The sequence below is a fragment of the Malurus melanocephalus genome, unplaced genomic scaffold (assembly GCF_030028575.1).
Source record: "Malurus melanocephalus ecotype Western Australia unplaced genomic scaffold, MMel_1.1 scaffold_8, whole genome shotgun sequence".
Taxonomy (NCBI): domain Eukaryota; kingdom Metazoa; phylum Chordata; class Aves; order Passeriformes; family Maluridae; genus Malurus; species Malurus melanocephalus.
The window spans coordinates 4,375,119-4,401,976 of NW_026623240.1; the positions used below are offsets into that span (position 1 = coordinate 4,375,119).

The 26,858-nt window shown below is 42.2% G+C and overlaps 1 protein-coding gene across 1 annotated transcript; it reads left to right on the forward strand.

Moving 5' to 3' along the window:
• The first annotated feature begins 3,382 nt into the window (after positions 1-3,382).
• LOC130578547 (vitellogenin-2-like) lies at positions 3,383-24,686 on the forward strand. The gene is made up of 35 exons (XM_057374739.1): positions 3,383-3,466; positions 3,580-3,600; positions 3,706-3,857; positions 4,359-4,610; positions 5,131-5,292; positions 5,377-5,525; positions 6,127-6,277; positions 6,410-6,567; positions 6,659-6,824; positions 7,670-7,795; positions 8,141-8,359; positions 9,276-9,493; positions 9,631-9,728; positions 10,002-10,126; positions 10,240-10,341; positions 10,962-11,081; positions 11,168-11,357; positions 12,057-12,150; positions 12,256-12,441; positions 12,978-13,122; positions 13,242-13,464; positions 13,543-13,718; positions 14,062-14,988; positions 15,466-15,516; positions 16,384-16,473; positions 17,276-17,488; positions 17,585-17,727; positions 18,118-18,256; positions 18,745-18,880; positions 19,325-19,511; positions 19,836-19,924; positions 20,979-21,076; positions 21,776-21,935; positions 23,338-23,499; positions 24,357-24,686. The coding sequence occupies exons 1-35, from the start codon at positions 3,397-3,399 to the stop codon at positions 24,473-24,475; spliced, it is 5,817 nt and encodes a 1,938-aa protein (XP_057230722.1). The 5' UTR covers positions 3,383-3,396; the 3' UTR covers positions 24,476-24,686.
• Positions 24,687-26,858: the final 2,172 nt, after the last annotated feature.

Below are 26,858 nucleotides of genomic sequence, written 5' to 3' on the forward strand. Positions count from 1 at the left end.
CTTCAGAATTGGGTGGAGTGTAGTGATGGGACTGACTGGAAAAACATCGGTGTGGTAACAGAGGGAAGAGAAGAAACTGCAATTCTTCAAGCAGCTAAGGCAGAAATCTGCAGTTTCTGCTGCTGAATTCAGTACACTGAGTTACAGCTTGAGATGAAGGAGTAGCCAATGTAAACTGCAGAGGACACGTGTGGTTTTCATGTAGCATCCTAAGGAAGCAGAAGTGGAAATAATAATACTGATACCTTGGTTGGCTTTTTGCTTCATGCTGGTGGAAAGGCAACATCATATTTCTGTTTCTCCTGTTCTTCCCCAATAGATGGATGTTTGTAGTTGTGTCATTGGCTGCAGCTTTTTAGCAGTGTGCAGTTCCTGTTGGGTTTCACCTTTCCTAGCTATGGGGCAGCTCTTGCCTGAATTTTAATTGCGGAGGAATAGAACATTCCTAAAATTTAAGTAAATAAAGTGAAAAGTTAAATATTTAATGTGAGAACAGAACTTGACACATAGGATTATTTTCAAGCCAGTAGTGATTGAGGCAGGATCTGGGTGCCACCAGGGGCTGCTGCTGCTCCAGTGTGTGCTCGTGGGTGCCCTACTGGGACTGTTACAGGTCTTTATTTTACTTGGGCCCTCCTTCTTCAGCCTGGTTTTCTTCATGGAARTAACTTTCAGGATCATAATGCCTTGAAGAACAAAATAACTATTTAAACTGTTGTTTGTATCTATAGAGTGATTAGTAATTACTAAACATTTTGTTCTAATTTTTTGCTTTAGAATTCTRTAACCCATCTTAACAGAGGTGAGTGCTCTTCTTGAGGAGCAGGTAGACACTACCAGTGAGTGCTCACTGTAGACCTCTTGTTAGCTACCTGTGCATGGTATTGAAAAGATGAGTTGTTCTCTTAAACTCTGGTGTTTCATTTCACAAACATCTTTAAATATGATATTCATTGCTGCTTTTTCAGTCTGTGATGAGTGTGCTTTTACCATAAATATCAGTCTGATTAAGTATGAGTTCATACTTCCCAGGATTATATTGGAATGGTTCCTTTTTTCCCCTTTCATCCCTCGTGGCTCAGGCTGATACAAGGTAATTCGTGCAATACAGACTGTATAGCAAAAAAAAACCCTAATAAATGTAAGTTTTTCTTTTGGGAACTTTCTCCCTGAAAAACAGCCATCTTCCTAATTTGAAGAACTGCTTCCACTATATTCTGCAGGCACRCTTTACTTCAGTTGCAGCAGAACAAAAGAAAAATAAAACAGGCCCTATTCTAGCCTTTTTTCTAAAGCTTTTTCTATGTCCAGCTACTTTTCAACCAGGTCGAGGTAGCTGATATGTCTAGCTAATATCAATACAAACAATGAAAGGAAGGACGTACAGGATAATGACAATACTGTGCATGTTGAATCAGCTTAGTTATTACTTGTGCAGATTTTTTTAAATTTGCAGTTATCACAAAGCTTTTGTATATGAAGCCTTGTAARACATCTTGGGTTTTAGATTTGCAAGAGAAGTTGATGAGAAAATATGAAAGGTTGACATAGTTGTAGCAAATAACTGACCTCAAAAGAGGTGTGCAGATTATCTGATCATTTATTCATTGCTTTCAGACAATACATCTGATAACTAATGTTCACTATGCCCTACAAAACTGCACTGTAATGAAAATCTAAACTTTCATGGTGTGTATTTTGTGGTTTTCACACTGACAGTGTTCATGTTTCTTTATTCAAGTTTAGAGTTGTACAAGTTGTACAACAAACTGGAATGCATAGCAGGTAAGTTTGTATTAAAGAAATTTTATCAATAAAAGATTAGTTACAACTGTGTAAAAGAGCTTGTCCCCTGAGGCCCAAAACAAGCTTCTTCCTTGAACACTGTAGACAGTCATGAAAAAGGAGATATTTCTTAAAAATATCCACCCTTCACCCCTCAAGTGTCTTTTGCAATGAGCTGGGTGGCAGTTTCCAAAATAGAGTTCGTACAACCCAAGGTGGATTTACAGCCCACATGGACTCTGGAAATGCAAGACCCGGGGTACTGACAAGCCAGGAACAGCAGTTGCTAATGAAAGACTGTAAAAAAACTGCTGAAATAGAAAACAAATGTCCATTTGTGAGTGTTAAAATAGCAAATGCCACAGAGCATGCTTCTGTGCTCAATCCTATAATATAGGAGTTGTGGGAGTAGAAATAAAGTGTCTGATTAACTGGYATGTCATAGGTGTTGAATTTGGATRGGATTYGTGGTTTTTGTGTGATTCAAAGCCCACGGTTTATTGTGTTGCCTGAAGTTGCTCTCCCAGAAGCATCCTCCAGCTCGGAAGCCCCTGTGCATTTTTCTTGCCTGTTATTGTTGATCCAGATGCTCCCCAGCTCCCTTTGGAAGACAGTGTAGATTCTTTGGGAGGAATGAGTCTGGCCCATCCCCCAATCTCTTACCATACTCAAACAGGCCACGCATGTTTTGTGTCTCTCCACTGCCTCCATGGCCCACAGGTTTCTAGAAGAGAACCTTTGTGTTGATGTTCCTGGGCTCTCTGTAAATAAATGGTGAAGCTGGCTGCAAGCCTGCATCTGTTCAGGTAACTCAGCTGCATTTTGTGTTTGACTCCTTAGGAAATGCAAAAGTTCTAGCTGACCTGCACTCCCATTCCCCATCCTTTGCTGGGAGGAGTCTCTATGAGTTTTAATTGTTCAGATTTGGCTGTCATTTACCTTGAAAGGTAAAATATTTACTGATGGCTTATGAAATCTTTGTTCATTTAAAAAATATTCCTGGTCAGTGTGACCAGAGCTGAAAGGACACACCGACACATCCTCTGATTCRTTTGAATAAATATATWTATTCCATACATAGGGTTTTTTAGTAAATGTTAAATGTACTTTGGTGCACAAAAGAATATAAGAGCAAGGGGATATCTGTCCTTGTCTGCTGTCTACGGGGCAGCTGTAACCAATGCCAAGGAAGGGGAAGAGCCCTGTCACTGTGTGTGRTACTGACTCTGTTAATTGGGCCGCTATCAGCGAGATAACAGCTCGGGTCAGGTGCCAGGTCAGCCTAACCTGGGCAAAATCAACCTATGGCAGCACCAAATATCAGCAGCCAGCTGGGACACAACCTGCGAAATGAAGTAACATGTTTATTGTAAATTTATTGTAAATGATCTAGTAAAACTTATTAGGGTAAGTAGAAACTTCTAAATAATTCAGCAAAGGGCTTATGAGATAATCAGTGAGATACCAAGATATGATTTGGTTCACATTATTCCATCTGAAGAGAAAGTGTGATTGCAAAAAGGGAGGTGTTTACATAAACTGATAAAAAACTTGAGAATTCAGCAGAACACAGCCACGTGTTCCYGAGCTTTCTTCCATAAAAGTCTCACCATGTCTGGCAGAGCCCCATTCGCCTTCACTATGAGGGGAATCATACTTGCACTAGTGCTCACCCTCGTAGGTAAGGCTACATATGGATACCTCTTTCACCTTTCTTTCCCCAAATTTCCCTAAACTCAACGGCAGTGATTGGATCTAGATTGGACTTATCCAGTTTTCCATCTCTTTTTGCAGGTAGTCAGAAGTTYGATATTGGTAAGTAAATTTCCTTCTATAACCTTATTTCAGCGACTTTGCTGTTAATTCTATTTATTATCACGTGTTTGCAAGTACTGTGAAAATGGCTGTTGTTTCCCACAGACCCTGGATTCAGTAGCAGAAAGAGCTACTTGTACAGTTATGAGGGCGTGGTGTTGAATGGGCTTCAAGAAAAGAATTTAGCCAAAGCCGGYGTGCGCCTGAGCAGCAAACTGGAGATCAGTGGGCTGTCGGAAAATGTTTACCTCCTCAAGGTACTGTGTCTGCTAAATGTGCAACAGTAAGAGAAAATCACAGCTGTAATTGTATCTGGCTGAGCTGCGGTGTAGGAAAGGTGCAGGAAACACAGCTTGAGTTTTGTCAGTGCAGATGTCAGAGGATGGAATACAAGCTACAGATGGGAGGAGTCCCTTACCGAGTTTTTTGGGGAAGTTGTTTGTAGCAGGTGCTCCTCAACACTTTGTATTGGAAATTCAGCTGCTGGGGGTTCTATTAGAAAATGGCAAATTGCTTAAGAATGAGTTAAAACTGCTTCTGTAAGATAAAATAGAACTTTCGAGCCAACAAGGTTTGCACTGGTTTTACAATGGTGCAAGTACGAGACAGAAGAATAAACTGCTGTATAACTGTCCGAGCCTACATTTTGAAAGAAAGAGTATCTAACTCGTGTTATGTTAATTTCTTCCAATCTGTCTGCATATTAAGTACTAAGGTGATTTTATTCACCTAAGTATCTTTTCTTAATTTCCTCCCAGATCCGCTCCCCACAGTTCGAGGAATACAATGGCATCTGGCCCAAGGATCCATTCACTCGATCTTCCAAAATCACCCAGATGGTTTCCTCATGCCTTACCCGGCCCTTMAAGTTTGAATACAGCAGTGGACGGGTTGGAAACATTTATGGCCCAGAAGACTGCCCTGATACTTGCATTAACATAGTGAGAGGAATACTGAACATGATTCAGTTAACCATCAAGAAGGCACAGAATGTCTATGAGTTGCAAGAGGTGAGTTTCCTTCCATTCTAAAACTATTTTGCTGAAAGGATRTGTTTATTCTCTTTAGCTGCTMTTCCTTTGAGTTTCTCTTTATTTGMATCTACTTTTGAATGTTTGTAGTAAGAAAAAGTTGCTTTTCATTCACGTGGAAGAAAATGCGTGTGTGGCTGTTGAACGAATTATCTGGACTGAATTCTTTCTAAGACATCTGTCTTTAAGTCTTAACATGCAGATCTTTGGAGAAAAACAATTTTAGCTATGAATTTATTTGTTGTGTGGCTTATTTAGTACAGCTACTTGATCCATTTTATTTGCTAATTGTTKGTATTAATTAATTGATTACTTGTTATTTTAAAACTCCATTCCCTGACCGAGTACTGTTCACATGCCTATTTTTTTAGTTCAATAGGAATAATTGTATGTAATAGTAACAGGTTCATTGAGGATCTTCATTAGGTWAAACTTTCTCAGTAAATCAGTGAAATCCTGACATAATTGGGAAGGCTCATTACCTGTGTTCATCTGCCAGGCTGGAATCGGAGGTGTTTGCCATACAAGGTACGTCATCCAGGAAGACAGGAAGAACAGCCGAATGTCTGCAACCAAAACTGTGGACCAGAATAACTGCCAGGAAAAAGTGGTGAAGAGTCTTGGAATGGCTTACATCTACCCCTGCCCTGTTGATGTGATGGTACGTGAGGTGTGGGAGGATCTTCCTGACTGCAGGCACGGTCACTGTGCTCCCATTGACTCTTGGGTCTCTGTGCTCCCACAGAAGGAAAGGCTCATCAAAGGGACCGCAGCTTTCTCCTACAAACTGAAGCAGACAGACAGCGGCACCCTGATCACAGAGGTGGTGTCTCAGCAGGTGTACCAGATCTCTCCACTCAGTGAACCCACYGGCGTCGCTGTCACGGAAGCAAAGTAGGTGGGATGTGGGCTTGCTCCCCGAAGTGAGTTAATTACAGGTTCTGTCAGTCCTCTCCACCCCCARCTGAAGCGAAATGAGAATTGTACTCCACAGCAGTTGGACAGAGTTGTGCAATCACACTTAGGGTTTCCACAGTCCTAAAAGTTCAGCAAACCATTCTTTATTTGAAGCCTGATCAAACTGGTACTGCAGTTAGATGGAAGAAAAGGAGAAAAGCTGTTTTGCTTCCTTATACCATAAGAATTCAACTTTACTGCTCTGTTTCTCCTGAAAATGGGGCTGATTTATAGTGTCAGGAGGAAGGTGGAGCACACAGAAATAAGATCATTCATTGCACTGAGTCAGGAGCTCTCATTCAGCAGACAGCAATTTTGTTTCTACTCAGAAACAATTTCATTGTAGATAACTCAGACAACATTTTGCTTCTATTCCAGATAGAAGGCTTTATTCATCAGCAAAAGCTTTTCTTTTGATAAGAAAAATTATTAAAGAGTAAAACTGAAACCATGACAGTATCACTGAACCAACAAACAGCTAAGGTGCGTGGGTGAAGAGAGATAATGCCTTTCTSCTGTGACATTTGTCTCTTGACAGACAGCAGCTCACCTTGCTGGAAGTGAGGAGTGAACGGGGGAGCTCCCCAGACATCTCCATGAAGAACTACGGAGGTCTGCGTTACCAGTTCCCAGCAGCACTGCCACAGATGTCAGTGCAGCTCATCAAGACAAAAAACCCTGAGCAACGGGTACAGTATTTTTGGGTCTTCAAATTGCTTTCCGAATAAAAAAAAAAACAAAACCAAGACCAAAAAAGAGTAATGATCATAAATTGCAAAGAATGTAATTATGTATGCCCTCTCTCTTGTGCTTTGTAACAGATAATGGAAACCCTGCAACACATAGTCCTGAACAACCAACAGGATTTCCATGATGATGTTCCATACCGATTCCTGGAGCTCGTCCAGCTCTGCCGCACAGCAAGCGCTGACACCCTTGAGTCCATCTGGAGACAATGCTCAGATAAACCCCGCTACAGGTATTTCATTGTATCAACCTACAGGAAACTTYCCTGGTTTTGTGAGAATTGAGAGCTGAAATGAAGGATTTTTTTTTAAATCTATTTGCAGGCGATGGCTGCTGAGTGCAGTTACTGCGACAGGCACCACAGAAGCGCTCAAGTTCATTAAGAGCAGAATCCGCAGCGATGACCTGAGCTACCTTCAGGCTCTGCTAAGTGTTCCCCTTGCTCTCCATTTGACAAAAGCTGATGAGCACACTGTTCCAATAGCAGCAGTGAGTAAAGACATGTGAATCTTTCSTGTCTCACAACACAAGGAATGATAATCAACAACAGCCTTTGATTAAGTACATTAGAGACTGAATTCTTCTCTTGTGCACGCTAATTTTGTGTGAACGTTGACCCATAAATTTATTTTGGTGTAGTATTTATTAGAGGACAGTTTAGTGTCTTCATTTCTCTGTACTGATATAAAGCCCTTCTCTTAGAAGAGCTTCTGGGAATAATTCCCATTTTAGCTTGCTGGGATCACAGGCGTGCCTTCTACAGACATAACTTTATCCCCTTTAATCTCTTATTTCTGAAACAAATGATTGGTGTGTTAACATCATTTGAATGGTCTTTTAATGGCAAACTAGTCCRTGAACTGGAAAGTGCTGCAGGAAAAGTGCAAACATCAAATATGTTGACACAATAATGAATCATTTATTCCGAAGAGGATTTTTGCCATCTCTAGCCAATATTCATCTTATTCTGAAACAAGAAAAGAGGATATGATGTGAAAATGCATGATTAATATAAATGAGTTGCACATTTTTCTGGGGATATTCCATTTATACATTGATGTTTATCCATAATCCTAATTGTTTCAATTTTATGTTCAGTTGAGGAMAATCAAAATGTAGCTATGTAAGCTTATATATGTGTAAATTAGTGGGGAATTAAGCTCTTAAATGAAGCTTCCAAACATAATGTCTGCAGCCTACTTTAACGTGTTTGGATAAGAGCAGTGATCATTCTGAGACCGATCCCTTCAAATAAGATCTGATGATATTCCAGCTCTGAAACCCTTTGTGGAGCTCTGTATTAAATAACGAATTAATTTTTTTGKTCTTCAAAGGACTTAGTGACAAGTTCTCGAATCCAGAAAAATTCTGTGCTTCAACAACTTGCCAGCTTGGGATAYAGTTCTGTGGTGAATAGATACTGTTCTCAGATCTCAGCTTGTCCTAAAGAAGCCCTGCAGGTGGGTGGATTTTTGCCAAGTTTCTTTTATTGCTTAGTAATGTTTATTATATTAGCTTGATTATTTGAAGATACATGGTGAAAAAAAAGGTGATTGGAAATAATAAATGCACACCATAGGTTTTCTTCAGAACAAAGACATCAAATCATTTTATCACTGCAGTTATTTGGTTCACCATTGAAAACAGTTTTCACATTGCAAGGGTAAAACTSTGAGATAAACCACCATTGAGTGATTTTGTTAAAACCAGTTGCTTTATTGCAAGAGTCTTTTCAGGGGGTAGGGGGGACACTGTGGTCAGTCTGTAATTTGGATGAGGGGACTGAACTGTGCTTTGTCTACCAGCCCATCCATGACCTGGCAGACGATGCCATCAGCAGGGGCCGTGAGGACAAAATGAAATTGGCTCTGAAGTGCATYGGCAACATGGGAGAACCAGCCAGCATCAAGCGCATCCTCAAGTTCCTTCCCATGTTTTCATCCAGTGCTTCTGACATCCCTGTCCACATTCAGATTGATGCCATAATGGCCTTGAGAAAAATCGCTTGGAAGGACCGAAAAACAGTAAGTAGGATCTGGTAGATTTTCTTTTCTTAGTGAATTAAAATGTTTACCATAAAACTAACGATTTCAATATGTCATGTGTGTGGATTCAGCTTTTTTTTTTTAAAGATTATTTTAAAGAACAATACCATACAGTTTTACATTCAACTGATGTTTTTTGCTAAACTGTAATGATAATTARTCCCTTTTAAGCTTCTAGAAGGGTATCAGCAGCATTGTTTTTATCATCTCTCATAACCAAGTCCTGTGCTAGTTAGGTATAGTGGACACTTAGCTACTTACAAGTCAGACATATAATTTAAATTGCCTCTATAGTCAGGAGGAGAGACATTTTTTGTTGAACTCCTAGGCCAAATGCTGGCATTGTTCTGCCTCTTTAGACCCTTCCCTTGAGGATGGATAAGCCACCACTGAGCCCTCACTGAGGTGGCTGTCACAGGAAGTGTAGGCAAGCCTCTCAGATGGTTCAGGTACAGGACCTAGATGAGAAACCATTCTCTCAGACTGTCTTTGGTGAAACCCTTTTAAAGCTGGTCTGAAATAGCAAAGCATGCTCACTAAGACAGTGTAGTTACTTCAAAGAATGAGCTTTTCTTATTATCCCCTTTTTTTTCTTCTGAAGATATTCACAGATACTTGAATGTCAGTAATGCACAAAGCAATGCTGATGCATTTTTGATTGTTATGAATTGGCTCAGTACATCAATAGATGGACATTTATTATATGCCTCCAAGGGGCTGTTCCACCATGTCCCCTGAAGTTATATTAATAGAGTTACATGGAACCCTGCAGTAAAAAAGATCAGGAACCCTTTCTGCAGGAATAATGATCCCCTCTCCCACGTTTCCTGCCTGGATCCAGTTTGCAAGACAGTTTCAATTGTTGGTAATTCCAGAGACTGTTCTCTCTCTGCAGGTGCAGGGGTACCTCATCCAGATCCTGGCTGATGAGTCTCTTCCCCCTGAAGTGAGGATGATGGCTTGTGCTGTTATCTTTGAGACAAGGCCTGCCCTTCCCTTAATAACAACCATTGCCAATGTGGCCATGAAGGAGAGCAATCTGCAGGTGGCCAGTTTTGTGTATTCCCACATGAAGGCTTTGTCCAAGAGCAGCCTGCCATACACATACAACATGTGAGTAGATACAGGAGCAAAGCAGGTGCTCTTCTGCAAATAATGATCTTCTGCATGTGCTGAGAGTTGAAGTCAGTTTATTTACTGACAGGGTGCATCTTGTTTCTGAATATTGTTTCCTTTCTCGTTTTGTTTAGATCTTCAGCTTGCAATATTGCCCTTAAGCTGCTGGCACCCAAACTGGACAGGTTGAGCTATCGCTACAGCAAGGTCATAAGTATTGGTGGTTACTTGGGTGAGTAAGCATTTCGGTGATCAGGAAAATTTCACTTCAGAAATCCGTTCTTAAAATAATGAGTCCTTTGGAGAAATATGGCATTCTTCATTTCAATGAGAAATTAAATGTGAGACTATCATGTTTAGAGTAACATTTAATAGTTTCTGCCTAAACAGGGTTTATRTAGTGATAGATCTTAAGGTTGGCTGTGGAAAAAGCTGCAGAAATATGATCTTGAATGGTAAGCAGAATGGTTAGAAAAAAGATGTCTCTTGTTTACTTCTGCCATAGATAACTACAAAATTGGTGCTGCTGGAGATGTCTTTGTTATGAACAGCCCAGGAACGATGTTCCCATCAGCAATAATTTCCAAGCTGATGGCATATTCTGCAGGGTCGGTGGCTGATTTGGTGGAGGTAAATATTTACTTTATTTAAGTCAAATAAACCAAATTAAAATTAAAACTGCTCACAAAGTCTCCTCTCTGTAAGCATGTTTCAGACTGCTCCTTCTCATGCTGTTTTGGTAGGCTGGTGTCCGTGTGGAGGGCATCACAGACGTCATCATGAAACGAAACATCCCGTTTGCTGAATATCCCACATACAAAAAGATCAAGGAGATTGGAAAAGCTGTAGGTATTTTCAGTAATATACTGAATTTCAGTGTGGGTTATGTGAAGGAGCATTAGTGATGCTTCTCAATCTCCTTAAGCCCTGTCTCAGAAGGTAAACTCCTCTCCTAGGAGTCAGCTCAAGTATTTCTGTGAAGGACAGATGTGCAGTGGGACTGCAGGAGACATCTGCCCTGCAGCAGCTTCTGCCACTTGTTGCTCAGAGATGGCTGCAGGAGGGGCACAGGAGGCAAAGGGGGTGKCAGGCATTGCAGTAAGATGTGTCACATTTCTGCCAGGCCCCCTACTCCCTCCCTTCACCCACCTCTCCTAGTTTACAAGAATATGCCTTTGTCTTCAAGAGAAAAAAATTATTTTCTTGCTGTGCTTTCAAACTGGGTTTAGTGATATTACTGGCCCAGACCCTGCATGTGAATGTCATTGTTTTGGAATACCAAACATTTGTGGGCATCTCAATGGTGGAAAGAAGTCTGAATTCATGCCATCATGCTCTTCACAATTGGAAATTTTACAAAGGAAAAGGGCGGCTTGACCAGTGAGGGGTGTAGTCACCTGGATGAATTATCATTTGTGAACTATTGCATTAAGAAACTTTGCTTGTTTCTTTACCTGCTCCCCAGCTGCTGGGATGGAAGGAGCTGCCAACAGAAACCCCCTTGATATCAGCCTACTTCAARCTCTTTGGCCAAGAGCTGGCCTACATCAACATCAATAAGGAAGTGCTGCAGCAGGCTGTGAAGGTACCAGGGACCCCTACTTTCCTCTGCAGTATCAGACAGCGTTGTRCTTTGGTATCCCAGCCTGTTGGGTCTCTGTTGTGTTGCAGACCGTTCTGGAGCCTGCTGACAGGAGCACRGTGCTGAAGAGGCTCTCTGGCCATCTGCGCAGCGGCGTGGCGGGGCAGTGGACACAGCCCSTGTGGCTGGGAGAGCTGCGCTACATCCTCCCCACCTGCACCGGGCTGCCCCTGGAATACAGCTCCTACCTCACTGCCCTGGCCAGGGCTGCCATCAGCGGTCAGCTGYGACAGGGGCAAACTGGGCAACCTCTGAGCACGGGATCACAGGGACAGGGGCTGAGGGAGGCTGCAGAAAGGAATGGAGAGCYGGGAAGTTAGAAAAAGAGCTAGCTTTTGTATTGGAGAGTGGGGCGGGAAAAATGCTTGAAGAGAAGCTGGATGCACCAATTTGTGCATTGTCTTTGAATGGATTGAAGACAGAAAAGGTGAGATGAAAGCCTGGGAAACCAGAGAGGGAGAGGCCACACGTTTGTGGCTGCATCTGGAGTGCAATGTTCAGTACAAGAAAGATGTTCACACTTGATGGGAGGAAAGATTGGAGAGCAGGGGTTGTTTAGCTTGGTTCCCTTCATTCACTCTGTCTTCTGACTCCCTATGTTCTGAAATTTTAATGTTATACTAATTATCAAGCTTTCAATTTGGGTCAGCTCTTCATTTTCTTAGTATATTTTGATTTCCATTTTCAACGGAAAATTGCATCAGAGCCTTTGCCTACAGATCAAGATTTCTGTATATTGCTCCATACTCAAAAAAGGTCTCGCATACCCCAAAACCTGTCTTGTTTTCCAGCCATATTTGTTGTACCATTCTGTTGTACTAGCAAAAATACTACCTCCTACTGAAAGCTGTGTTTGTTTATGTTTGACTCCTCTGTTTTGTTGTTACCCTGTTTGAAGGTTGTTCTTGCATTTTTCAGTTGATGGGAAGATAACTCCCCCTCTAAGTGGAGATTTTAGACCCTCACAGCTGCTTGAATCCACTGTGCAGATTCGTTCTGACATAAACCCCAGGTAAGGCAGGTTTCTTCATGTATGAAGGAGGTTTTTAAGAGAAGGAAGAACCACGTAGGTGAAAAAAGCATCTTTCTCACCCCTGACTGCTGCACTCTGTTTCAGTTTATACATACAGAAAGTTGCAACAATGGGTATCAACACAGAATATTTCCAGCAAGCYGTGGAGATTCAAGGCAAGGTCCTGGCAAGACTGCCAATGAAGTTTGATGCCAAGATAGACATGAAGCAGAAAAATATTAAGATTGAAACAAATCCATGCCATGAGGAAACTGAGATAGTGGTCGGAAGGTACAGTAGCATTACTTCAGAATGTTTCGTGTTGCTGAAACCTGACAAAGCTCACTGTTGCCTGACCTCCCTCAGAGGTTTGCAGATGGGCACAGTGACTCTWCACTGTGTTGCAGAAGCTTTGGGATAAAGCAAGAGGAAAAAAAAATACAGGATCTAAAAATCAAAAGATACCTAAATTATTTAGCAGTGTTATTTTTATATTGAATCATTTGGTATTTTGTGTTCTTAGTGTYTTTTATTATTTTATTGTCTTTTAAGGATTTAGATTTTTATGTTTGAATGAATGTTTCTAATCTTTCAGAAATGTGTTTAAACTTATCCAGATTTTGAAAAATTCCTGTGATATAAGAAAATTATATTTGTCATGAGCTCTTACTTTTTTTTCAATAATATTTATATTTCTAAATTCATATACAAATCCTGTTCAARTATCATCTCTCTGTGCTGTCACGTGATACTGACAGGTTGTATTTCATTTAATCCAAAGACAAGGGTTAGGAATAATTCACCATTCTTTGCACATATCTCAACAGACATAAGGCTTTTGCTGTATCAAGAAATTTAGGAGAATTAGGTGTTGAGAAGAGAACCTCAATTCTGCCAGGAGATGCTTCATCAAATATTGTGGAAGAACCTTTCAAACCATCGGATAAAGCTTCCACTGAAGATTTCCCAAAGGTAACCCATTTCTTTTTGCTTATATAGTAATGTTTCCCCTCTCTGAGATGGATGTCTGCAGTTTTACCTGTGCCTGTGACACACTCCCAGTGGTATTCACATCCTCATTTCTAATGCAGCAAGAAGCTGACAGCACGTCAAGGAAACATGCCTATAGCTCTCAGGAGGATCTTCGCCACCTCATGGGGAGAAAAGCTCATAAACGAGGCATTTGCATCAAACTGCATCATCTTGGGTGTCAGCTCTGCTTTTCCAGGAGGTCACGAGATGCCAGTTTCCTAAAAAATACCTATTTGCACAGATTAATTGGAGAGCACGAAGCTAAAATAGTCTTGATCCCAGGTAAAATACTGAGCACCTTAGGTTTGTCAGTGCTATTTSAAGCAGTATAACCTTCTAATGTGTGCAATTGGTGTGTAGTTGAAACAGATGCTGGTRTTGACAAAATTCAGCTGGAGATTCAGGCAGGATCCAGAGCAGCTTCCAAAATAATTCATGAAGTAAATGCAGAGTCTGAGGAAGAGGGTGAATCATCTCTGTACGACAACATYCAAGCCAAACTGAAGAAGATTCTMGGCATTGAAAATGTCTTCAAGGCAAGTGACTTTGAGTAGGGCAGTGGGGAATATTTTTCCCTAAATTAAGGCAAGAATTCAAAGTTCATTGTGAAAAGGTGGCCTGGCAAAGAAAGGATGGGGCTTGTTTGAAAGGTGCCCCATGCTGAGGGATGGGTCCCATGGGTGCATCCAGCACRGTGGTCTGTGCTGGGCTGGATTTCAGCTGGTTGGAGTGGATCAGAGGGAATTCTGCAGTGAGGTGCTTTTTTCCTTGAAAGGCTGGTGTGAGAACCCAGCTTTGTCTGACCGCCACAGATGTTTTATTTTGTAAAACAGAACCAGATGTATTCTCTCTTTTACACCTCTTGGACTGTTTATGCAGGTTGCAAATAAAACACGACACCAGAAGAAGCGACCTTCAAAGAAAGAAAACACTGTGCTGACAGAGCTTGGGGCAGACCCCAATACCAAAMATCCCTCCAGCTCATCTTCTGCCTCCTCAGCTGCTTCCTCTTCCTCATCATCTGCTGAGTCTCCTCGTAAAGAGGCTGGTGGTGAAGATGAGAATGATCAAGAAAAGCAAGCAAAAAGCAAGGATGCAAGCAGCAAGAGCAGCAGCAGTAGTGGCAGAAGTAGCAAGAGCAGCAGCAGCAAGAGTAGCAACAGCAAGAACAGCAGCAGCAGCAGTGACAGAAGCAGCAAGAGCAGCAAGAGCAAGAGCAGTAAGAGCAGCAGCAGCGAGAGTAGCAACAGCAAGAGCAGCAGCAGCAGTGGCAAAAGTAGCAAGAGCAGTAGCAGCAGCAGCAGTGGCAGAAGCAGTAAAAGCAGCAGCAGCAACAAAAGTAGCAGGAGTAGCAGCAGCAGCAGTAGTGGCAGAAGCAGCAAGAGCAGCAGCAGCAGCAGTAGCAGCAGTGACAGGAGCAGCAAGAGCAGCAGCAGTAGTAGTAGCAGTAGGAGCAGCAGCAGTAAGAGCAGCAGTAGAAGTGGCAAGAGCAGTAGCAGCAGCAGTAGTAGCAGTAGAAGCAGCAGGAGCAGCAGCAGTAGCAGCAGCAGCAGCAGTAGAAGTGGCAAGAGCAGCAGCAGCAGCAGTAGTAGCAGTAGCAGTAGCAGCAGTAGTAGCAGTAGAAGCAGCAGCAGCAGCAGGAAGTCATCGAGCCATCATAGCCATGGGCATCACTCAAAGCATGTGAATGGCAGCAGCAGCAGCAGCAGCAGCGAGTCACGGAGCCACCACAGCCATGAACATCATTCAGGACACCTGGAAGGTGGCAGCAGCAGCAGCAGCAGCAGTGCATATTCCAAAACATGGGTAATTTTTTCAGTAAATCGACTGATGCTGCTAATGTTTGTGAATCATGTTCCTGATGGTGACTGGCCTTGCATGACAAATCAGGACATTATGAGTTGACCAGCAAATTYTAGCAACATAAAATTGCAACATTAATTCTACAAACACACCTGCAATCACTGGCWCAGATGTCTGCTTCAAAGCGTCTCAAAAGTTTCCACAAGTTTGCTGAAACTTTTGTTACAGGCAGTAAATRGGAGCTTTTTGACAATTAGATATTCATGGCATATTTCTGTCTTAATTTTGTGGTAGAAACATTAATGATTTACATAAACTATTTCATCTTGCRTTATGTGCCTGTGACTAAGCATACAGAACTATGTATGAATGATAATTAGTACGTTTCTTATTTAATTCCCAATGCTTAACTTTCCATATAATTGCAGCATTTCTTTTCATCTGAAACTTCTAATCTTCTTGTTTTTATCATTTCCAAAGGAAGCCCATGAGATTTATCAGTACCGCTTTAAATCAGCRCACAGACAAGAGGTGAGTTTTTCTTTCCTCAGTAAAAGACATATGGAATCTGTCAAGGGTCAAATGGAGACTTTCAAAGCAACTTGTTATCTTTGTTGAGGAACATTATGGTACTGATAACATTGGAACATGGTGGTTCTTCTGAGATGTGTAAACACAGAGAGCTGCCTTCCCTTTTGTGCTTTGCACATGAAGCTACTTGTGGCTCTGCAAAGGAGCTAAAAACCTCTACCAAAGCAATGAAAAAGATTGGAGCTGCACACTTGGGAGGAACCGTCAGAAGCTTGGTTCATTTGGCTGGCTTTGATCTCTTGGTTTCTTGGGTTGGAATCATTGCTGGTACACACAAGGATGGTGATGTGGACTAACGTGGGAGGATACCTTATTTCTTAGTATTTTGGTTTAGCAGATTCTTACTGGGGCGTGAGCCAGCCAGAGCAGTGTACTTGATATTAGAGTTTCTCAAGCAGTAACGTTTCAGCACTGTGTGTCCATTCAGACACTCCTTTCCATTCAGTTGGGTCATTCAGTTTGTCCTTCAGCTGATCAGRCCAGTGCAGAATTTCTGGTCTTTCATATTGATGCGAGAAGCTGATTTAATTTGACTTGCTCTGGTCCATTGATTTTCATAAAGGGAAAATAAGGACCATGAGGAGTCAGCTATGTTTGGGAAAATGCGATTTTTCAGAGTTAGCTCCTATGTACTAAGAAGGACAATGCTTATTATCATTGAGCTGCTCAGGGTTGGAACACAAGCTTGCCAACGCCAGGTGCCATGAAAGAGTATTGCTCAGCACTGCCTCCTGCAATTTCTTCAAGCATGCTTTAAAGTTACCCTCTTAAGCATGTTGTGGTTTTTTTTTTTTTGTTTTTTTGCAGTTCCCAAAAAGAAAACTTGCAGATGGCCAAATCAGCAGCGAGCATTCCTCTGCCAGATCCAGTCGTGCCTCCTCTCGAGCTGCTTCATGGGTTAGTTGCATCGGTTTTTAGGGGGCTTTGACAGCTTGGAATGATGGCAGAGTAGGTGTACACTCACAGTAATTGTGATAATATTTAGRATAAAGGGAAGGGAGAATTGCCAACCTCTGGAGTCTCAGGTATCAGTCAAGACATGCACCATAGTTCCCACATGCACTGGAGAGTGATGGACTGAAGATATTGAAGGTCACAGTGCCCTTAGGGCTGTGCTCAAAGGGAAGAGGTTCTTGATGTGGAAGACAATGTCCAGGATTACATTCTGGGCTGGTTGCTGTGCAAGCACAAACCTGAGTGCCCCACAGAGCTCCCAGCCGAAGCGTGTGGAGAAAGCCAACACAACAGCCAGACAGATAAACAAGAGGAGACGAGCTGGGGGWTGTGATTGCTGTGGGAATGAGTGACGCACACCACTGACAGCTGATGTCGTTCAAACTGAGCCACTTTCTTTTATTCACAGGCTGGATTCTAACAATGAAGCCCAAATCATACAGTCWTTACTGTTTTAATTATATGAGTATTGCCATGGTATCAGCTGTAGCTCAGGAAATGGCACAAATTTTGGCTCATATAAACACAGTGATAAAATCCATCTGGCCTGCAGAGGCACATGCACATCACAGACACATGCACGAGGTTTTRTAGGCATGTATGTATGTGTGATACATATGCTGGTGTATATTTGTGGTTCAGTTGTTTAGTTTTGATTTATCCATCTAGATCTTGCATCTGAAATGTTCCATGGTAACTCTTCTATAATTATACACTTCGCATGCTTTCTCCCCCTTCTTCTTAGCCCAAGTTTTTGGGAGATGTTAAAGCACCAGTGTTAGCTGTTTTCCTGCATGGCATCCGTGATGACAAGAAGGTAGGAGGTCTCCAGCTGGTGGTGTATGCTGATGTTGACTCCATCAGGCCCCGGGTGCAGGTATTTGTGTCCAACCTCACCGATTCAAGCAAGTGGAAGCTCTGTGCTGATGCTTCGGTCCTCAATGCTCACAAGGCAGCGGTAAGGCTCAAACCCAGCCACATACAGCTGGGTATGCATCGCAGGAAAGTTGTGCTCCAGGCAYTAAAAAATGGATCATTTGTCTCTCCATTACAGGCTTACCTGAAATGGGGRCGGAATTGCCAGGACTACAAGGTCTCGTCGGAGCTGGTAACGGGGCGGTTTGCTGCCCAYCCTGCTGTACAAGTGAAACTGGAGTGGCCCAAAGTTCCTTCCAGTGTCAGATCCATAGCAGAATGGTGAGGAGTTGGTCTTTGGTGACACTCATTCACAGTATCAGTCAACTGGGAAAAATCAGCATTTGCACATGAGGTTCAAGAGCTTAAGTACTGGATGGTATTTTATTCTCTGATCTGTCCAAGTACTGCTTTTGGGCATAAAAGATGAGTGGGATTACGTCCTGTTTTAATGAACAGTAGTTCTTTATACTGGACATAATTACTGAAAACTGAGGAACATATCCTTCCTTTCACTGAACACTTGAACAGCAGAACAGAGTGGGTGTGAGGACATAACCAGGGATCCTGAAGATTATTATGCTATTTACAGGTGTGAGACAATCTGCTTGGGATGTGGGCAGCCCTTTGTTTCTCCAGCTCACCAAATCTTTCTGATTTAAACTTTTGAAGGTTTTACAAGTTTGTCCCTGGGGCTGCATTTATGCTGGGGTTCTCTGAAAAAATGGACAAGAATCCTTCTCGACAAGCCAGGGTGATCATGGCTCTAACTTCTCCAAGGACATGTGATGTTGTTATCAAGCTTCCTGATGTAATTATGAAATATTTTTATCTTTTTAATTTTTTCCCTACAAGGAAAGTGTAATTTTTTAATTACGGTGCATCAATTCTGAGAAAGAAAAATTAAGTTCGCATCAGTTTGGGTGGAAATGATGAAAACTACTTTTATATATTTCCAACCTTTCAATATTGCATAGAAGGATTTTCATATAGTGATTTTGCTCATAGAGAGAGAYGTGAGCACTCATAATGATGTGAGTTTCTGTCTGTAGTATCTCCATAAGTGTTCACCTCATAACCTTTGAAACGGAGTAATTCATTCTCTCCAAAATAATACCTGAATTATTTCTCTCACACCATGAGAGAAAACTCAGCAAAAGAAAAAACCTCGTGGACAAGGAGTCAGATAAGTTGAGTTCACATGGAGTTTTTGCAATGAAAGTAGAAGAAATGGGAAAAAGATCTTAGCTGTTTGCTGGCTGAGGTGCATTTTGATTGTGCTTTTGAATTCCTTTTCAGATTACCCTCTATGAAAAAGCCATGAGGCTCCCCCTGTCACTTCCTGTAGGTCCAAGGATACCAGCTTCAGAGCTGCAGCCTCCCATCTGGAACGTCTTTGCTGAAGCCCCTTCTGCAGTGCTCGAGCATTTGAAAGGTCAGAGTCYAACTGGCTTCAGAGGCATGACAACCTCAGTCTCACAATTTACTGGAACACCTCCTTCTGAATTTTGCTGGTGCTGTTTATCGCCAGTTAATTAGGAAATGTTCTGTAATAAAGTGAGGATGTTTCAACTGGGAGAAAATATTGTGCATGTAGTACAGAAATCATCAGCATTTCAGGCATCAAGATACCAATTATCTGAATTGATAATATTTAAAGTCTCTGGCAATTATTTTTTATTAGATAGAGGAATATCTTTTCTATGCCTTTTAAAGAATTTATGGGCGCTTAGTAGCCAAAGTCCCTATAAACCAAATGAAAATATCACATAGTGGAAAAGTTACAAAGCTAAATTAATATGGCACTAAACATAAAGCACACCATTTAACGGCCTTCTCTCATAGAAAAGTAAATACTCACTGGCATTCTTTTAACCAGCTCAATGCTCARTTTCCTACGACAAGATCACAACCTTTAATGAAGTTCAGTTTAACTACACAATGCCAGCAAACTGCTACCACATCGTGGCTCAGGACTGCAGCTCTGACCTGAAGTTCCTGGTGATGATGAAGAATGCAGAAGAAGCTGTGAACCTGAAAGCAATCAACATCAAGCTTGGCAATCAGTAAGTAGCTTCTGCAGGGTGCTGAGAGCATGAGGGACCACATTTAGCATGAGAGGAGCTCCAATCTGAGTTTTACTGCAATGGGTTTACTTAGCTGCCCAGGGAGTTTCAGCACTCCCCTTATTTATTTTCCATTCATATTGAATGTGATGCTGATGCAKTTATCCCGCATCTCGGGTGACAAGAATAGCCCTGATGTAATTKAAGCATTTGAAATGAGCTTGTGCTCCCAGCAGTGATATTCAGTGAGCAGGAAAATGCCTCTGTCAGTGTGTGTGAGTGGCTGTGGCACAGGCAGGGTGTGAACACTCTTGTCCTTGGCAGTGAGGTGGACATGCGCCCTGCGAGCGGCCGCCTGAAGCTGCTGGTGGATGGGGCCGAGAGCCCGGCAAACGTTTCCTACACATCTGCTGGTAAGTGATGCAGCATATGCTGCTCAATTTTGACATATCTTTTAGGAGAAAGAAGGARAGAGAAGGAATCTGTGAAGGAGATTTGATCAGTTTATATGCAATAAGCGTTTCTTTGGTTTTAAGGTAATATTTCAGAATATGTGTTTTACTCACTTGCGCAGGAACATTTAGAAACATTGATTACAGTGTGAAGCTCTTGAATTAGCCYAAATAAGCAAGATGTAATGAACATGAAGATCCCTCCTTTCTGTACATCACTGCAGGTCCTACTGGTGCTCCAAATTTGAAAAGTGTTTTGGTTATGCTATCAAATTTTGCTTGATTAAAACTTTTTGAAGTAGAGCTTTTCTAAAATTCACCACATGTGACTTGTATATCAAAGTTTTTCCCCATTTAATTTGTMGGTATAAATCTGGCTTGCACTCTGCATTCTTCCCGGGATAGGTATAGAAAAGTGATGAAATAACATGCTTGACTCCCAAAGCAGGATAGTTTGTTTCTGTGAAAGGTACAGGGAGACCTTGTTTCATGCTGTGATGTGTAGCCAGCGGCTATATACAGCATGGCTATTMTGACCAAAGAGCTGCAATATATTCATTGGGCTAAAGGTTGCTGAAATTGGGTTAGCATGTACTAGTGCTGAGCTCTGTCCTCCTTGTTGTGTACTTGGGAAGTGATAATTGTGCTAGAAATGGCTCCAGTGATAGTCATGGTGTTCTTTGTATTTCCATATTCCAATACAGTTGTTTACCTGCACAACTACACAGATACTATGGACAACTCAGTAATAATTTCTAGACATAAATATGAAGGTTAATAACTTAAAGAAAAATTAATAAATCTGTGATCGTTAAAATTGTCTTCCCACCTTTTACAAACACTTATTTTCTATGTATGCACATTTCTACATTGCTTTGCTCTATGTTTTCTTTCTTGAAYAGAGTAACTGAGAAATTGAAGTATTTTTGAAACATGACTGTTGCTTTTTTTTTTTCTCCCTTAAGCTAGGTTTGGTTTGTTTTGTTCTGGTTTACTTTATTTTGTTTTTTTCTAGGTGCTACTCTGTGGATCCACAGTGAAAATCAAGGGCTTGTACTTCGYGCCCCAGCCTATGGCATTGATAAATTGTACTTTGATGGATACACATTCAGGGTATCATTATTTCYCTTCATAAGATTGGGTGTTAAGAAATTTCCATAGGACCCCCTTAAATTTATGTTTGTGAGCTCAAGGGTGTACAGGTGCCATTTGCACAGTCCTGCTCTTTATTTCTGACTGTGAGAAATGAGGATCTTTGATCAAYRGAAGKGCTCTGTTCTTGCAGTACRGGTGTGTGTTGGGAAGTGGGATTTYGAGTGTGCATGCGCTGAGCCAGCAGTGCCTTTGCAAGAAAAATGAGTTTTCAGCCCTTGATCAGTGTTCTTACAGCTGTTGAACTTTTCAAAATAGCAAAAATGCAGCCATTCTTTTTAGGCAAATGAATGATTTAAAGGCTGCACTAAAATTAATACAAAGCTGGAACGTGGGAGATCGGTGAACTGCACCGTGTCTGTCTCCTGCACTATCAAAACAACCACCAGACAAAAACTTCAGCATATTAATAGTCTAGARCATTAATAACTTAACATCCTAGACTGGCACAGTAGGTTATAAAGACTGCAGCAGTTACAGATGCTGCAGCCCCACRGGAGGTTRGCATCTGACTGTCAGACCCTTTTGMGTTCTTATCAAAGAGWTTTTAAATGTTTGTGCATTAACTTACACTGAAAGGCACCTGCGTAGCAAAAATGCGCTCCACAGGTATTTCTTTTTTTTTAACTTGAAATACTTCTCACTTCTTTTTCCTCCAAGATTCAAGCTGCTTTATGGATGGCAGGGAAAATGTGTGGACTGTGTGGAAAATATGATGCAGAATGTGAACAGGAATATCGGATGCCCAATGGATATGTTGCTAAAAGTGCAGTGAGCTTTGGGCACTCTTGGATTTTGGAAGAAAAGCCTTGTAGAGGAGGTATGCAARCTCTAATAAATTTAATATAAGATTAATGAGGTTGTTCAGAAAATGTAGAATCTGTTCAGAAAATTTAAAATCTGTACATATTTTGGAAATAAAAAGCACATTAGAAGATTCATTATGAAGTTAATATATTAAATATAAAAATTACTTTAGTACTTAGCAAGTTGAGAAAGAAATAAGAAATCRCAGGTTAAACAAGCCAAAATATACAGCTTAGTCAAAATTCAAAAAACAAGATGAATCAACATGTTTGTTTCAGTTTTGAAGTGTTTTAGAAGAAGATCAGAAAGAGGACAAAATTCACATGGAATGCTTTGATATAAGCCMAACAGCATTTTCCAGACACCAATTTTCAGCAATTGACCCATCAAAAAATCTGATGGGGATTAGTAGTCATTAACACGGCTGACCACCTGGTTTTTGAACCTGTGCAACCTGTCAAGCAAAGCATTCAAGTACATGAGCAGTTCCAGRGACTGTAATGTTAATTACATGGTTGAAATAAAAAAGCTGCGTTTTAAGTCTTTCAGGAGATTAGGATCTTGTGGTGTGCTGGTGCTCTCGGCTGAGGTTATGATGCAACATCACAGGGCTCGAGGGGAACAGGCACGTTGCATTTGTGGAGACTTGTCCTGTGGAAGGACATCCTCGGTCCCTGGAGATGGCTTGCACGTGTTTAGCTCTGCATTAGCTGTTATTCTTCCATGTTTTTGTCACAAATTCTGGACAACAAACTTGCTTTAGATGGGCATGGAGTGCCCATGCACGTACACAATAATACTCCTGTGCTTGGTTGTGACCACATTCTGTGTTYCCATTTAGCATATGGTCAAAATTGCTGAAATTTGAGGACATAAAACTCATAGTTAGGAATAAACTGTGGCCTGTTTAGCTTCTCACTTGTAACTGTCTGCCCTGGGAATCCAAATAAGATCAATATTGTTTGCTGGGAGCAGTGACTGTTGCTCTCTCTCTGCACCAATTCTGTGTCTGAATGAGAGTGATAATAATACAATTCTTTAGTGATTAATTATATTTGGTCACAAAACTCTCCTTTAATTCCATTGCTGAACATTCAACATTTTACAATGTGGTTTGACAGCTATTCAGTAAGAAGCCAATTTACTGTGAAAAATGTTTATTACTAGACTGTGTTTCTACATCCTGATCTAGAAATAGACCAGTTGCATTTGAAATTAACTTTCCAGGACTCCATATCTAACAAGCTGTTTTGAAAGCTTTACCAGTCAGTGAAGCTGCTTCATTTATGATMAAAACACCGTTTTCTCAGAGGGAGGTTGGTTGCAAATTGGCAGTGTTGGCAGATGGGTCCTTCTGGGGAGATCTGGAGCTTTTGAGCACAAGCACATAAGCTGTCCCCGCTGGTTTGTTGCAGCCTGCAAGCTGCGGCGCTCCTTTGTGAAGCTGGAGAAGACGGTTCAGCTCGCCGGCGTCGAGTCCAAGTGCTATTCCACAGAGCCCGTGCTGCGCTGCATGAAGGGCTGCTCTGCCACCAAGACTACTCCAGTCACTGTGGGCTTCCACTGTCTYCCTGCTGGTGAGCCAACAGCAATCCCACTGAATAGGAGCTGAGAAAAGTGTCAATAGCTTGTGATCTGACTCAGTTATTCCACTGTAAAAATAYTAATAACACAGCCATGGGTAGGCATGGACTTACTGCCCTATTGACTGAAGCATTTTCTGGTTTTATTTATGTGTAAATATCCCTTCTGTGAGAGAGATGATTTTCTGTTGTAGATTTATTTGTTTTCATTGTACTGGAATTTAAAATCTGAACTGAACTCGCCTTCATGTGCTTAGGGTAAACAAGGTAAGGGCAGGATAACAGCACAGACAACACTGAAAATCTGTGTCCTGAAGCCTGTGGAGACTGAGCCATGACCAYGTGCAGCACCCTGAAATGGGAACAAGGATCCTTGCATTGCCTTTTTTATTTATTGCCACCTTTGGATGCGATCCTATTTCACTGATTTAGGCACTAGAAGGGCAGGTGTGGACAGGATTCTTGCACACAGGCCCAGTGATTTAGGAGGATTTATTTTCTATAAGTATATTGTAGMTAATAAGAGATTAGATGAAGTAGATACAGATTATATAGAGCATAGAATTGTATCAGTTTTCTAAGTTTTTTTTCTTAAAGATCATAACACCCTTTCCTAAAGGTATAATTAATAAAATTCTACGTGGAAGTAGTAACTTTCAAGGTAGAACTGGCTTATTAATGAAGTGAGTTTCCTGGATCATCTCCAKGTGACTTAGACAAATATAAATATGTAAATCAGTGAGGAACAGCCAAGCTTGCTCTAATTAATGCCTACTGCATGGTAAACACTGTACCTTGCAGAACTGCTTGTGAAGTAAACTGTTTGCTTTTCCCTGCTTGCTCCCCATCAGACTCAGCCACCAGCCTGACAGACAAGCAGACGAAGCTGGACCAGAAGTCAGAGGATATGAAGGACACTGTCGATGCACACACAGCGTGTTCTTGTGAGCACGAAGACTGCACTGCGTGAAGCTCTATGGGGGAAACAGCACGGGAGAAAACAGAAATACTTTCATGTTTTTATTGTGTAAAAAACCTTGYCTTAAGGACTAATAGAGATAGTAAATTAAGTACTTGAGGATGTGTGGAATCTTCCCAAGTAATTTAAAGTATTAAACGTTATTATTGTAGAAATGTTATGATTGCACATAAAGATCTGATTTCATAATAAATCCATGCATGGAAAGAACTGTGAAGGCTTCCTTATTTCACTGGGGATGGAAAGAGGAGGTGTGCATAGGTTCTCCTTGTCCGCTATTTTGTAGACTTCTTGAGTTTGTGATCATTTTCTGTGCACCAGGGTGTCACTGGGAATTGGGTTGGGTAGCTGTGGTACCGCTATTCCTGCTTGCTCCCCCAATGCTTCCTTCCCTTGTGCTGTGATCCTGGGCACCTGGAGCAGGAACAGATCACCTCTGTGTGATTCCTCACCCTCTGCAGCAGCCACGCAGCCGTGGTGCTTGGCAAGAGCTCTGCAAGGAGCAGCAGGYTCAGGGAACAAGCCTGAATCTCGTRTCCCTGGGCAAGGATGCTCTGCGGGAGCCAAGAACACAGAAAGTTTCTGGTGCAGCACATGCAGAAGCTGCGGTGAATCAGGGTCTTTGAGCAGGACAGGGCAGGTTACCCAAGCCCACCACCTGCCACAGGGTCTAAAACAGAGCCAGAGCTCTGCACTTTGAGGGGATGCCCCAACCTCTGTGCCCAGCAGGATTCCTTGCTGCAGCCACCAGCGGTGAGCTCTGCCCCAAACCACAGGGTCTGTGTGGGCACAGTGTCTGCCCTGAGTGCTGGAGCCCAGGGATTCCAGCAGACCTGAAGGTGTTTTCTGCTTAAGGCTGTGTTTGCAGGCTGAGTGTGCACGCTGGGAGAATSTGATTTTGAAAACACTTGAGCACATTCTGTAAAAATTGTGTGTTTTGCTTTCCCCAGCAGCTTTTGCACTTTCAGTGGGTGTACATATGTGAGTTTTTATAGTTCAGAAAGGTAAAGGCCTTAGCACCAAAACAAATATATCTGAAAGGTGTAAAGGTAGGGTTCCATGCAGTTTAAAGGCTGCCATGGTAACCTGCACTGTGCAGTGACGGGGGCTGGCAGCAGCAGCAAAGCCAGGAGCTGGTGGGTTTGCTGCCCGCCTGAAAGTCACACGGAGGAGGGACAGAAAGCACAGACTCTACAGGAAACCTCAGGCTGAATCCAGCAGAATCCAGGGCTTTTTGTGGCCCCCAGAGCCTGGCTCCATGGGTGATGYTGTCATGAACTCCCAGCCCCAGTTGGGGCAGCCTGTGGAGTGTGGTTTTGGGGGATTGCTGTCTTCCAGCCTTGGCATTGAGGTGTGATGGACCCAGCAGTATCACCCTAACAGGAGACCCTGGGCGAGCATCACCGAGCCATCGAGGCAGCCAGAGCACCTGTGGGGCTGCAGGGCCATGTGGGCTCCAGTGCCCACCCCATGAAGGCCTGGAGAGCCCTCCATCAGCCTCTGCTCCTTTCCCCACTGCCATTGTGGAGCAGCTCCAGGGAAATGTTGTCCAGGGCAGGTCCTGGGCTCAGCAAAATTGTTTGACCCCCTCACAATTTTCTTATTTTTGGGGTTTTTGCCTCTCTCTTTTTAATTCAAGTTATGTTCTTCTGAGTAATATTAGTGTGAAAAGGCTCTGAGTATATGGGGGCAATGGCTGGGAGCTGAAATTGTTCTTGAGATACTGAAGAAATKACCAGGAAAATGAGAAGTTTCAGTTTTATAAAGAAATCACTAAAGCCCTCACCAGGAGTTTAGGTGACCCTTGAGGCAGAAGGACAGATGGCTCTGCCCCATGGGAGCAGCATGGCTGGGGTGAGCGGGGATGCAGCATCTGCTGCCCAAAGCCAGGGATGGGGTGTGATGGGGATAAGAATCTGCAGAATGCACTGCTGGAGGTTTTGGGGAGACCCTGCCCTTGCAGCTGTGCACAGCCTGTGCAACTCTCAGAGAGGACCCTCATCCTGAGGGTTTGACCMTTATTTTGAGCGTGGTGTTTCAGTGACACTGTTACAATTGTGAGAACACAAGCAATGTTGTATTTAATATTGCCATCACAGCAGCTCTCTGCTTGTACTGCCACTGACCTCAAGTCCTCACTGCCTACAAGCTGGGGTTTGTTTCTTTTAAAACTCAGACTTCTGCAGCTGCAGTAGTTATACCATAATATACCACTCAGCTTTTGAGCCTGAGTACCAGTGGCCAGTGGCTGTACACGCAAATCCTTGAAGTACATTTACCAAATCTCCAGACATRACACAACTCTCTAGCAAATAGCTTGCTTTCCAATCATGTGCTACCAGTTTTACACGGGAAGGGGTTAAGAAAACCAGGA